Genomic DNA, 14,516 nt, shown 5'->3' with positions numbered 1-14,516 from the left:
ATTGCAAAAAAAATAAGAACAGGCCACCAAAACTTTTTAGTATATGTTGCAAGTAATGCTTCCATGCGCCATCATTTTCGCTAAAAATTCTCCTTAACAAGGCGAGTCTTAATGATTTAAGAGGAAATCCGCTAGGACTTTGAGTAGTTATTGGACAAAATTATGTACCAAAACTATTTACACCTGATTGCAAGCTTTTGTGTTACTGCTTCAAATATCTTATCGAAAGAAATCTTTTCTAACAACACCACACATTGAAAACACATTTTGAAGTTCCGCTGAATTCCACTGAATCGCTTAAAAGATGTAAGCTTTTGCCCATAGCTTGTGACCTTTAAATATCATTTTCTCAGACTCTGATAAGAAATTGTTGTACCAGAATTATTTCCACCTTATTGCAAACTTTTTTGTTACTGCTTCAAATATCTTATCAAAAGAAATCTTTTCTAACAACACCACACATCGAAAACACATTTTGAAGTTCCGCTGAATTCCACTGAATCGCTTAAGACAAATTTACAAAATGGCTACACGTGAGATTTTGCCCATACCTTGTAAACTTTGAAATTCATTTTCTCAGACTCTGATAAGAAATTGTTGTTGGTGTTATCACGGATAATTACTTACATCTTTACCTTTTATTAAGGGTAGGAAATAATGCAATAGGATTTAAATTATCCTGGAAATTGATTTTTGTCCAACTTTAATGGCTGGTTACAAACTCTTTACAATACACCATTCCTGGATTATCCTTCAAAAATCTAAAATGATGAAAGCGCTTAATGTTCGGTAACTTGTAAAAATAAGGATCAAGGAAAGAAGCCCAGTCGTACACTGGTACGATTGTTTTGCCGTCATGTGTTCCTACCAGTTGCGCTTTGTTCACGCCAAGGGTGCTTGAGTTTTCGACCATACTTGCAAATTTCGTGTGGCCAGCGACGAGGAATGAGTAAACAATTGAGTTATGAAGTTGATTCATAACTCTCCAGGCAAGATACCATAAAAAATAATTGTTTTTGTTTTGGCCTGAGCAGTTGTCGGCATGAAGATGCACATTACTCTCTCCAAGTCCGTGATGAGAGAAAAAATAATGTACGTAACTGATTGTTGCGTTGGCTCCTTTTCCAGTTGAACTAGCTTCATCGATAAGGAAGTTCACTTGACGAGGTATCCCTTCGCACATGACTCCAAAAATTCCACATTTTCGGGGTGTTTTGAAGTATATTGGACCGGGTTGAAGAGGATTGCTAGGTATATGAATTTGCTGTGCATAATCAAAGCTGTAGTGCATTGTTTTGTTCAAAGAACAAGCGTCACAATTTTCGCGGTTTAACACTGCATTGATCCCAATTGCTTCCACTGTTTTTTCGGAGTTTGTGCATACGCTTCTATAAAATGCTCTTTCAGTCTGTGCACAATTTAAATGATCTTGATGAGCTTTTACTGTTAGCGATTTTTCGCTGTCCGACAAGTTTGCAGCTTGTTGTAGTTTGGTAGTGTTTTGTTGGCATGTCATGCAGAGATCTGTCATTGGCTTTGAAACCACTACGTGAGGAAAGAACTGGCCCCATAACTGAAGAAATTTCGAATAGGAAACCGCTCGCTTATCCCCCTTAGAAGCTTCGCAGACAGTGTCTTACGCTCGCCAAACACTCATCTTTGTCTCGCACAAAGGAAGAACTTTGACTTGTCACTTTTAAAACCAGGAATCCTTCCAGGAAGCGTGATGGCGTTTTCTTCCACTTAATTATTCATAAAAGCGTGGACCTCATCGATTGTTGACTGGGCAAGTGTATTTTCGGGCAGCCTCTTGGTGTTGCCGTGAGTTCTTGGGCAAATTCCGTGCTTCTCATAATGTTCTTTCAACTGTCTAAATCTTGAATAGCTTATGCCGTGGAAGTGGAGAAACATTTCTTTGCAGATGGGTTTTGACTGATAGTAGAAACAGCATCGCGGACTTCTTTTCCGTTTCTCGCCAGTTGCTTCAGTCTGGGTAAACGCCTGGATGCTTGCCAAAATTACTAGATCAAGCTCACCGCTTGAAAGTTCGAGGCAGTTATTTAAGTTAAACAGGACTGTGTCATTTGAAAACTGTTTTGAACACGGGCCGCCATTTGCTCCCAGAGCACATCCACAGCCATCGAACATAAATTTCGCTATTTTTTGCACCAGTTCGTCGTTAGTTTCTGTCTCTTCTAAATCTGCCATTGCGTTGTGATTGTAATAAACTCGGAAATGAGAAGACTGTGTATTTGCAGTTACACTTATTTTGTTTATTGCCATAGGGATGTAATCTGAAAAAATGCTGTTGCTAAGTGATTGTGCGTTGCGTGACATGGTAAGTGGGACGTGAGGACATGTATAGAGAAACCATAAGAAACCACGTGATCTTTGTTTCCTCATGGAAGTTGTTTTCGAGCGATGTCGAATGCAGTTGGCGTTTACAAAATAATAAGATATTCCCACATCTGTTCGGAACAACTTCATTATTGATCTTTGAAGTTCTTTGTTTGCAAAGAAATTCAGTCGAAAGGAATGGATTTAAAACTGGATAGTTTAAGTTTTTATAACGTCGATGGCCGCGCCGATGGCAATGTTAATGCCCGTGCGCATACCTCCGTAGTCTACTGAGTTTTTCAAAGCTTAAGTTTTCAAAGCTAACACAGCCATGGATTTATAAACGTGAGTAAACTTATATTTTTTTATTTTTTTTTTTTTTTTTTTAATTGCAAACACACAACATCACTTACAAAAATAGTCACTATCATTACTATATAGTTTTCTTTTCAATGATTGTCTTTTTTTATTTGTCTCAACGGGTTGTCCGACCGCCATTTTAGTAAAACACAGACTCAGAAACAGACAGAGCTCGCCGTTCGAACCCTTGGGCGCAATAATGCTAGAATTTGCCGAACGGATATGGCTTGACGTTTAACAAATAGGGCTTGCCGTTTAACGAATAGAGCTTGCCGTAGAAACGAACGCTAAAATTTTCGAACGGAAGAAGTTTGCCGTTAAACGAATGTGAAAACTTTCTGAACGATTTCGTTAAACGCTCGAACGATTTGATATGACCGTTTAACTCTTTGGCGAACGCTTCATGAAGCATTAAAACGGATAAAAAACGGAATACAAACGGTTTCATCCGTTTAACGAATAAGTGCTAACTAGTGTACGTTTTCCCGTGTGAGGTCACAAATATTACTCGACTTCCTAGTGGATTCCGTCTTAATCATCGTTTCTAAATCAATCATTTTTAAACCACTTTTTTATAATCATTTATTGCTGACAAACGTGTGACTTTGTATACCCCTTTCTATAAAAATTTAAATATCAGTCGGTTTAGCTCTTGGATCACTCCCTGGGGGATGGTCAGCAATGACGACACATAAACAAATTTTGGAATAATTAACGATTTTATTACGGTTACCTTCCAAAATTTTTCTCTTGCAGTAATTTCTGATCATTAGAGTAATATACACCTATAGTAAGGCTTTAATTGGTTCATCAGGCCATTTAATGCCAAGGGGTTTCGCTTTATTTTCTTTCAAAGATCCAATCCACATTCCTTCAGTTTTAGTGGGATTAATTACCAGACCTGAGAGCTTCTCAAAGTCAGCCAACAGTCTGAAAAGAGCTTGAGCCAAGACGATGTCTGAAAGGACTGCAGTGGTGTTGTCTGCGTATTGAAGCAACTTTGTCTCATTCTTACCGATAGCCATACCATTTATCATCGAGTTCTGTCGAATTGCAATAGCCAAAGTTTCAACCACCAAAACGAAAAGATATAGAGAGAGTGGATCTCCTTGCCTAAATAATAATTTGAGGTGATACCATTGTTGATAACACAGCTTTGTATGTTTTCAGAAAAGGTCTTTACCCATCGAAAGAATTGGGACCAAAATTAAATGCCTCTAAGCAGTTTTGAAGAAAATTCTGTTCCAAGCTATAAAATGCCTTATGAAAATCTATAAAAATCAATAAACCGGGGATGTTTTCCTTGGCTGTGAAATCCATTACATGTATTTTGCAAGGTAGCTTTTAGTTTGCAACACAACCACTTGCAAAGGTTTTGTAAAGGTTTTCTCAAATCTTCAGGCGCCTGGCAGGCGGACTAAAGATTCAACGAAATCTTTGCAAGTCACGCTATTAAGCTACTATTTGTTATAACATTGTTTTAACTTGTCAAATTCTGCTTCCTGTTTAATGCAAATGATTTTTTTTTTTTGCTGGAGTGGTGCACGTAGATATGACACTTGAAAACAATACCTGTGAATAATGAGGACACTCACTTGTAAACACAAAATCTGCGACAAAAAATCAGTACACTGGAGGCCCAATTTTATTGCCTTAAATGTTTTCAATGAGCTTGAAACTTTCAAGTCATATCAAACAATGACAAACCTCGTGTTTGTCAAATTTATTATCAGTTTTGTAGGCATGCATAGACCAAATTATAAACAAAAATGGCAACAAGAGCACCGGAACGCACGCTCATCAAATTCTTTTTTCTCGCAATCAACCAAAGCAATCCCCACTGCTGTTTTACACACGATTTTAAATCGAATCAAACTACTATAAGATGAAATTGCAACTCACAGGCGCATCGTTTTCTTTAGATATTACCCCATTTTCTCATTAATCCATCATTAAGGGCCCACTGACGTATATATTTGGACCCGTTGCTAGGGACATTCACGGTTATATAGTTTTAGCAATTTTTCTTGTTTAGTTATGGTTGAATCTTTTACTAAGTCCATAACGTAAATATGACGTCATCGGGCCACGCCCATGATCACGTGACCAATAAAGAAAAAGTCTAAACTTTTTGATGTTTTTGCATGTTATCAGAAAATCATTCATAGTGTCATGATCTTTATTTGTTTTTGTATCTTGGTAAGTATGGGTTTCATTTCATTATGGAAAATAATTTTTTTAGAGAGATTTAAAATATTGATTTGTCCATAAAATTTTTATTAAAAATGATTTAAGCAAATGAATACTTAGTTATGTTCCCGACCCAGGTCGGAAAAATATAGCGTTGAAGAAAAGTGAATCAAATAAAAGACCGCCAAGTATTTAGATTTTTTCTGCAAACCGGAAATCATTTTGTTAACGCATGCGTAATTCATCTGACAAGAGAACAGTGCGCGCGCTAGTTGTACGCGTACGCTTTTGAGATTATTTGCATGTGTAAAAAAACTGCTTTTCCTGGTTCAATTTAATCTGACTGATTCTCAGATGTGAAGTCAACTATTAGTCAGGAAGTTTTTCGGTAGTTCTTATTGTTTTATCTTATTTGGCGAGTTTGAAGAAGTGCTCGAAAGGAAATTTTTTTGCACATCTGGCGCGTACAGATAGCGTGAGTAACCCGTACACGCAATACAGCGCGCGCTCTTTTAGCACCTTAGCAACTCGCGAGAAATCCGTCAGTGGGCCCTTAATTCATCATTAATCCATCATCAATCCATTATTATTTATTTATTTACTCTGAGAGTACTACGAGCCTGCGTGATGCAGTTAAATGTGTGCGTTCATTGACATGTGACTTGCGCGATGCTTGAACAAATAGCCGTGTATATTTTTCCTTACTTTGAGACTAATCTCAACTGCTGCAAAATACCCAAAACTCTTCTTTGTGAATACCTGTCATGTTAAGCACTTTCAATCAATTAATGCATGATTATTTAAAATTCAGTATTTGCAGTTTGAGGGAAAAAAGCTTACATGTGAGTTAGAGTTTCCATGTTCCACATCTGAAAGCAACCAAAGTTGAATCCTACAAGCAAAGTGCTTGTTTGTCTCACATACTTGATAGCTGTCACAAACACCTCACCTGTACAAAACAAAATATCTTAAATTAACAACCAGCAAGACTGGTGATATCAGCAAAGTTAAATCCTTTAAACTTACCTGAAGAAAAACTCCTTAATTCAGTGAGGTCACACTTCACATATGAAAATCTTCCAAAAACATGACAAAAACCTTTAAACAAAAATGAAACAAAATGTTGAGTGCCTACAACTGTAGAGTGAGCTAAAAAAATCTCCAGGGCCTAGAAGTAGGAACAGATTGTTATTTAGTGTATGGAACCCCATTAATATTATTACCCTTGAACCATAAATGTCAGGTTGTATTAAAAGAGCCCTTAACATAAGAACATGACTGATTGAGCTTTTGTTCAGGCCAAAGAAGAAAGTGGTTGTAATAATGAGGCAGTTGTAATAACATGGTTGTTCATAATACAGAATTCCACTGAACAGTATTAAAAAAGCAGCTTAGTTGGTCTAGCTTATTACTGCCGCATCCCAACCCCTTAGGGCGTTTGAGAAGAACTGTAAGTGCTCATTTCTTAAACAAAAGCAGTGTGCTTAAAAGTGACTTAGACTCCACACTAAAAACTGGTAAATATAGAAGTAGGAAAAGAATGAAATGGAAATAACTAACATTAAATATTAATAATGTAAATTGTTTACATACTTCCTATCTCAATTCCTAAATGGGTTCCATTTGTCCTGGCAGTATTCCTGAGTTGTGCCATATCATGTGATGAAGGATTTACCACTTCAATAGGGCTTTTGTGCCACTCGTCAAACTCTTCACCTTCATCATCAAGACGAAGATCTACCAAGTAACAGTGTCCCTGTTCTGTACCAATAGCCGTAATACCAAACAACAGCTTTAATTGCGGACTGGAACATAATATAAGACAAAAACAATTTCAACAAGTTCGGTGCTTTTGTTATTCGTATAGGTAGGATAAGCACGAGAAAATTTTTCAAAGGCTAACAAAATTGCATGAGCCCGTGGGGCGAATGCAATTTGTAGTTTTTGAAAAATTTATGAGTGCTGATTTATCCAATTGTACAAGAAAAATCATGTGATTACTTGTTAATAATACACATACAAAAATTTCACTTGAAGTGGATGACAAACAAAACGTGTTCAGTGGCTTACCTTTCCGATTCGTTCTTAAACATAACGGAGTTGCCGGGCTTTCAACCCTCCAAGTTTATTTTTTTCCTTAGTGGCCATATATTTGGCCACCAACTACTTAAGTTTTGGTCGCCAGTGAAAAATTTTAGTCACCAAATTAAGCTGATGCTTTCAATCCTTCCTCTCAATTTTAGTCGCCAGGCTGGCGAACTTGGTTCAAATTTAGTCGCCATGGCGACTAAAATGGTCTTAACTTGGAGGGTTGGCTTTGTAAAGTGATTAAATCCAGATACCGCTAGGGAATTTTAAATTTCTCTGTCATGCATTATCAGGTGTTTTTATCCTCATTCAGTTGTATTGGTATGGGCTGAAATGTCCGACTTCAATTCACGCTTGTAATCTTTCTTCTTTTTAAGCCGTCGCGTAAGAAAATTCACGATTGGTAGCTTTCAGTAGATTCATAAAGCCTCTCTTGTGCTGTACAAACGTCCAATTCCTAGAACTTTGGTTTATATGTTTATAACTTTCGTTGAATCAGTTAAACTTTTCATGAATAGTTATGTTTTTGCTCGATTTTTGCTCTCAAACACTCCGATATCGGCCGCCATTTTGTTTTGGCCCGCTTTCCGACTTTCCTGTCAATCAATTTTATTTCAACTTTCTGCCATCAATTTAAACTTTTTGCACTCAATTTCAACTTTCTGCACTGTTTGGGATTAATTGACGTGCTCTCGGCCAATGAGCATGCAGAAATAAATTTTTGTATGTATATTATTATAAAGGTAAGGTAAAGGTAAAGTCTGTGTCCGAGCCATGAGGCTCATACAGCCGGAGCTTATCCCGGTTTCCGTAGCATTAAGCAACTAGGAGTATTGCTACTCCCCCCTGGATGGGATGCTAGTCCATCGCAGGGTTACCCCCCAGCAGTAAAATTCGCCGGTACCCATTTATACACCTGGGTGGAGAGAGGCACTGTGAGAGTCAAGTGTCTTGCCCAAGAAAACAACGCAGCGCCCCGGCCAGGCCTCGAACCTGGGCCGTTCAACTCGGAGTCGAGCGCGCTAACCATTAGGCCACCGCGCCTCCTATATTATCATAAATGAAACAAACAAACAAACCAACGCTTCCAAACTGTCACACTATATTACAGTAAGTTTGTCATAACAAACTATCCTCCATCTAGAAAAAATACCCACCAAAACAGATTTAGAAAAAAAAAAGGAAAATGCAATTGAGACCCCCTGTTGTGGAGATTGTTTTGTATTTTATGCCATAACAGTATTATTGAGGTTCTTTCTAAAGTATCAGATTAAAAAGTAATCTTGCTGTCTTATCTCCTCTCTTGTGAGATGTGGTCCTTGTATATAAAGACTAGAAGAACAGGATTTGCATCTGATATTTGCATCTTTGCAGATTATTTTGAAATTGACCACTTTGTTACTCAAGGTAGCTCAGTTTTTTTCAGTTTCAACTGTTAATACTGTGTTACCGGTACATGTATGGAAATTGATTTTTGTCCAACTTTAATAAATATTACTCAACTTCCTAGTGGATTCCGTCTTAAGATTTAACAAGTAGTATTTTTTTGTGCCTACCTTGTATGTGCTAAATTAAATACAGAAATTTAATCTTGTACCCAGATCTTCTTTTAACAGATTAACAGAAATTGGCACATGTACCACAAATGAAGATGGTAAAGACTAATGGATTAAATGCACTGCAATCATCAGTGCATCACTCACATGTCATAATGAATTCAGCACATTTTCTTTCCATAGCACTTTAGTGACAACAGCACAATAAACAACCACAAACAAGTGCATTCTGCACTAAAGAAGAGATATGTATAGCAGAATTGTAATGTGTAACTTATATATATATTTTTTTTTTTGCAAAACAAGTTTCATCACAAGAAAGCAAGAATGTATGTTTCATGGCTTTGAAGCTTTTGTTGAGATGGCTTCTCCAGATAGCTCTCTACTGTTTACACGTCAATGCTGATTTTATGCACCATGTATTACACTGCACTAAGCTGTCAAGCTTTCTTCTCAAAGAAAGTAGATTTTGTCATGCTTGTGCTACAGTTTGAATAATCCAATAAGGCAGCTATTCAAGACTGTACAACAGTCATGATAATTATTAGCTGTAATTGACCATTATTGGTATAATTATCAAGGCTGATGCTTTCTCAATTTTGAAACCTTGGCCTTGATAATTCTACCTATGACAGTCAATCACATTAAATAATAAAATTATCATTTAACCCATTGGCTCCCGTGCCGACCGTAACCGGCCGCGCGAAAACCACCCCCCAAATTCCCGTGCCGGCCTCAACCGGCCGTAAAAACCACGTGTTGACAAAAGGCCTTTCCCTCCCTCCCTGGAGCTTTTTTGGTTCTCTTATTGTTCTATAGATAATAAGGGCAAATAAACCAATCAGAATCCGTTTTCTGCGCATATTTTTAGAGATTTCTAGGGGTCCTAGAAAGGAGGTTTTTCGCCTTTATACGTGCGTTGAAAATGTACAAGAAAAGCATGGCGCCTCGCGGGATGTATTTACAAACTTCTAGGGTCTTGTTTTCCGTTCTGGACACAGAGAAACACCTTTTTTAAGCTAAATATGGAATGAAAAAACATGGATCGATTTTAAAGTGGATCTAAAATGGAAACTAATGGATAACAGAGTGCTAAAACTGCTTTGGTGAAGAAATTTTTCTCTCCTTCGACTGCCAAGATTACCTCGTGTCATGGCGCTTCTAAAGTGTTTTGACTACAATTCACGGCCTTGATCACGGTTTAATGCAGCTTCTCAAAGCTTCAGAAAGCAAAATGGTAATGTACAATATTTGCTTCGAACTTGAAAGGAATTTTTAGGAAGATCGGTACAGTGATTGACTAAAAAATGCCTTCCAAAGCCGTCGCACTGAAATAAAACACTTTCACTTCAGCTCGAATATTTAATTTGAACATGGTGCATGCGGAATATCACGGCTTTAAAATTTGCGAAATTTTAAGCTTTTTTAGACATTTATTTGCTTCATCGTGAATGAGAATTAATCTTAAACAAACTTTCTTTCAAGTTTCTTTCATTTGTCCAGCTTTAGTTTGGAATTTTAGGCTTTTGAAGCGAACAGATTTGATGTGCAAGCGGTGTTATCTGATACGCATCTCTTTCGGCAGACTTGCCGTCACGTTGTTGATTTAGTCGCTAAGATTTTAATTGTGTTTTACAACCTTCAACGCGAAAAGATTTACAACAGTACTTCAGAAAATTCAAACAAGTATTTTTATTGACTTTGAGATTTATAGAAAGCATTGTGAGTGTATATTTTGTGGAAGGAATTCTGTTGTTTTGCAAAGCGGTTTTGCTCTATTTCACAACATGATTCGCAAATAATTTTATCACTTCCAATTACCGCTTTTCTGTACCAGGATAATACTTCATTGCTGTTAAATTAATGCCAGTAACAGTTTTACATAACATATGCCAACATTTTATCAGAGTTTTTTAAGATTGCTTTATGTTTTGTTCAAAGATTTCGTGTTTTTGTGAGTTTTTAAATGACGCGCGGAAGTGAATAATTTTTTTCCTCTGCCTTCAAGCTTGGTTTGGGATCAAGTTCTTAAGGTTGATAAACATTTTAATTCATAAATTAGTCTTTTAACATGTCTAGTTGCATTAAAAGTTTACTTCAGAAACGAATTATTTGTCTGAATTTACTGCGCATATGGTTTATTTTTTCTACTCGCACGTCTGTGTTAAATGCTGTAAAAGAGCCGGGAATTTGGGGGTGGGTGCGCGCGTAAAACCTTCGGGAGTCAATGGGCTAATAAAAGTCTTGAACTCATCTAATTATCTGGCTATATTCAACTATATGGTTGCATATACGTCTGCATAAATCAAAATCTCAGGACCCTCACCTTTATTTTTGTCTAGGTGCACTAATTTCTTTCACTGATGTTAAAAAAATCACAAGAAAGCCCCAAATAAAGAGGATCCTGACTTGTTCACTAACAACAGATCAACAGATTTAGGGTGGCAATGTCAACCCATCTACTGACATGGGCTGTTAACCAGCTTATACAATGTAGTATCTCCAGCTCCCTGAGCAAGTGAGCAAGGAGAATAAAATTATACATGGTGATGGGCTACCTGAACTGTTATCTTGTTAAGTTAGGATTGCCTTCTGTGCCTCTCAAATTAATGGTGTTCTTTATACCATATAATCAAACCTTTAAGGCCATGTTACAAGAGGCAATTTTCTTTGCAATTTGTATGCAACAAACGTTGCAATGCCAGTTGCCAAAAAATTTCACTTGAAACACCCCACTTTTGCAACCTACAACTGTTGCGTTGTAAGTTGCAAGAAAAGTAGAACTATCGCTACTTTTCACAATGTTGCAAGACATGTTGCTGCACGTGAAATGTATACCTGCCAACTCTCACGCCTGCGAGTTGAAAACTTCGATCTCACACCAACTCAGACTAACGAACCAATTTCACACACCTAGTTGAAAACTGCGAGTTAATACAATCATAACTGGCACACTTTCCAAAGAAAATGTAAACTCAAACCAATGTGAGAAACAAGAACTCTGTAAAAAATAAGTAAATGACGATAATTTCCCTGAAATCTCAAAGTTTTGACAAGAAATGAATTGGGAATGAGGTCATGTTTAGCAGGACGATATCGATTTATTAAAATGTGTTTTAAGTTTTGTGGCTTATGTATGCTGTATTTATGATTTTATTTGCTTTTTTTGATTCTCTGCAGTGAAATTAAATATGCTAAACCTTTCTTGAGTATGGTTCATTTTAAACAAAGCTATTTTATTCTGAATTAAATAGCAAACAGAATTATTCACTCTTGCTCGTCGATCAAGTCGGACTCAACAATGTAATCAAATCCACGCGTATACAAACAAAGATTTTGTGACACATATTTCTCAGCTTCTTTACCAAACAAATTAATTAAGTAGGAAAAAAATAAAAACGTTATTTGCCAGCCTAGGTCGGTCCGTATTGGAAAAAAACTGTACCCTCGGTCTTGAGCAAGTCGAGTACAGTTTTTCCCAATACGGACCTCCCGGCCGGCAAATAACATATATATATTTAGGTCCATAAAAAAGCAATACCGTATTTTCTCGATTAAACGCCCCCAGCGTTTATTTCAAACTTGGCCCGATAGGCCCAACGTTTATTTGAAATCAGGAGTTTTTTCAAGCCACATGTTTTTAAGAAATGATTTTTATTCATTATTTTTGACAGCTATATAATTAGACGTTATTTTTGAAGCATATTAAACCTTTAATAATTGTTTGAGGGGTTTATTTAACAATTATTCCATAAGCCCGCGTTGGATACGAGGTGGTAAATAGCCAACGAGGCGCGAAGCGCCGAGTTGGCTATAACGACTCGTATCCAACAAGGGTGAATGGAATAATTGTTTTATTTTAAAAATTCTTCTCAAGCATGTTTAAATCGACTGGACATTTCATTTTGATTTAAACGAAGTGATAGTATGAGGAGGCGCGAAAATTTCTGGCGCGGTGTTCACTTCTTGAGTTGAATGAAACTCACTTACGAGGAAAGCGAGCAAGAAAGTTTTCTTCAAAAGATTTTCCTCAAACAATCCCCTCTAAAGTCGTCTAAATATCCTGGAAATTGTGACAACAGTTAAGATTTACGAGAATATCCGAAGCAAAACCTTTTCTGGATACTACAAGTCTTGTGCAAGTCGAACGAAGCAAGTGTTTACATTGTACTTCTTTACGGCTCCACGGCTGTCATCAAGACTGCTATATTATTTGAAGCGAAATTGAGCTCACAGTGGAACAGGTTTAATGAAGTATGAACGAACAAAACCAAGATTGAAAGGTAACAAACTTTACTGAAGTGCTGAACCTAGTTTTATGACGTACACTGAATGAAACTGTGTCAGTTTGCCGTTCTTTCGTAAATTATTTGCTGCTTTTCTACTTTATTCACTCGCTCTTGTTGTGCGTTCAGTTTTAAAGTATTATTAATTACACTTTTCGCATCTATCCTTTTGTTTTGCGTAGTTAAATTTACTATGGCATTTCTGTGGTTTTTGTAGGCACCGTTAATTATTTCTTGTTCATAAAGCTCGCCAAATTTGCTGTTCAAAACCATTTTTTTGATGGAACTGTCGCTTCCCGCAAAAAATTTTTAGCTTGCCAACAGTAACGCAATCATTTTCCAAATAAGGTCAAACTAAGGTATACGAGCTGACAACCGGGATTGAGTGAACCAATCAGAATGCTACTGATGCAATATCCGTGGCTGAAAATTTAATAATTTCAAATACAACTTGGAGACCCGGCGTTTATTCGGGGCCCGGCGTTTAATCGAGGAAATACGGTAACTATAAAGACTTTGGCCAATATCCAGCCATCTTGACCTCACACTTGGCTACTAACCCATATACCGGTAAGCTTATCTGCAACAAACCTGAATGCATGAGGCGATGCTTGAGCTCCGCCTGAGCCGGTCACACCTTCCACTACCGTGACAGGGTAAGGAACGTCTATAGCTTTGATCACTCGGGACACTAATGGATCAAAAATGCACACAATTCCTCCACCTCCACCTGATAAATCTTTCAGTCCAACTAAAAGCTTTGTGCCGTCTTCAACATGAAGTTCGCTCACGGACGAGATACGTACTGAGCGTTGTTGATTGGGGCTCCATCCAAATCTATAAGACGCTTGTCGCGAGCCAGTGCTTGTATTTATGACTTCCAACGTAGCACCACGGACAAGCCAAGCTAAATTCCCACCTCTAAGAACACTTCCCGAGATGTAACTCTCTGTGTCGTCGAGAACATCAGGTCTTTCTAGACATTCTATAGTCACACTGGAGTAATTTAACGACGTTATCGTGTTTGGCGAGCACCCGCGCTTCATAACTAAAACAGTTTTTACCAGTACATATGTACCTCTTAACACCGTCTCTTTGCTTTTCCGATGGATCTGATGACAAAAAGTCAACAAAGACCAAGTGTTTTACTCCACAATCCTCTACAATTCAATTTCCTTTATCGCGCGCCACACAAGTTACACGCCATTTTAATTCACAATCTGGTTCCCAGAGTCCACGTTCCCCAATGGCGGCTGACCAGCGGCGGCTCGCCTATCCCTGCAGAGCCCACAATCCTTCTTGTCTGCGTCAGGGATCTGTAGGTACTTCGTATATGTTGATTCTAATGTACCCTAATAGCGCGGCTCGTCGCGCGCTTGGAGGGTGATGTGAGGTAGGCATAAATAGATTGTGCTAGTAAATTCAGGAATAGTTGCTTCACAATATACCCAAAAGTTACTCTAAAGTTGCTCAAATATCAAAAAGTTGCCACCAAAATTTAGAAAAGTTGCTTGCTCTCTAGAGTGAATTTGCTTTTTTTAGGAAATTGAAGCACTTGCAGGTTTACTAAGAGTTGCCCCAGCGTCTATGGCAACCTCAATGCGGTCAATGTCTAAATTATGTCCATTTTCCTCGTCTGAAATTTCATCTGATTGCGAATACCATAAGTGACTCGCACTTCTTAATACAAAATGGTCCA

The 14,516-nt window shown here is 37.7% G+C and overlaps 2 protein-coding genes across 4 annotated transcripts in view; both read right to left on the bottom strand.

Moving 5' to 3' along the window:
* Nucleotides 1–14,042, bottom strand: part of LOC144658784 (protein ELYS-like) — a 123,224-nt gene extending 109,182 nt beyond the window's left edge. For all 3 annotated transcript variants that reach the window (XM_078519249.1, XM_078519250.1, XM_078519251.1), the window contains exons 1-4: nt 13,409–14,042; nt 6,481–6,692; nt 5,914–5,985; nt 5,728–5,836 (exon numbers count right to left, since the gene is read on the bottom strand). In XM_078519249.1, coding sequence (XP_078375375.1) covers nt 5,728–5,836; nt 5,914–5,985; nt 6,481–6,692; nt 13,409–13,863 — 848 coding nt within the window. In that variant the 5' untranslated portion in view covers nt 13,864–14,042. The remainder of the gene's footprint in view (nt 1–5,727; nt 5,837–5,913; nt 5,986–6,480; nt 6,693–13,408) is intronic.
* LOC144656363 (uncharacterized) lies at nt 704–2,541 on the bottom strand. The gene has a single exon (XM_078516591.1). It carries the CDS (start codon nt 1,529–1,531, stop codon nt 704–706), a length of 828 nt encoding a protein of 275 aa, XP_078372717.1. The 5' UTR covers nt 1,532–2,541.
* Nucleotides 14,043–14,516: the final 474 nt, after the last annotated feature.

The sequence above is a fragment of the Oculina patagonica genome, chromosome 6, assembly GCF_052425735.1.
Source record: "Oculina patagonica isolate OP01 chromosome 6, crgOcupat, whole genome shotgun sequence".
In the NCBI taxonomy this organism is placed as follows: domain Eukaryota; kingdom Metazoa; phylum Cnidaria; class Anthozoa; order Scleractinia; family Oculinidae; genus Oculina; species Oculina patagonica.
This window is presented reverse-complemented; position numbering and strand designations above follow the sequence as displayed.

What these genes read in the sequence shown, in the direction of transcription:
- LOC144656363 (XM_078516591.1), bottom strand. Translation starts at nt 1,531, where the DNA reads ATGACAGATCTCTGCATGACATGCCAACAAAACACTACCAAACTACAA.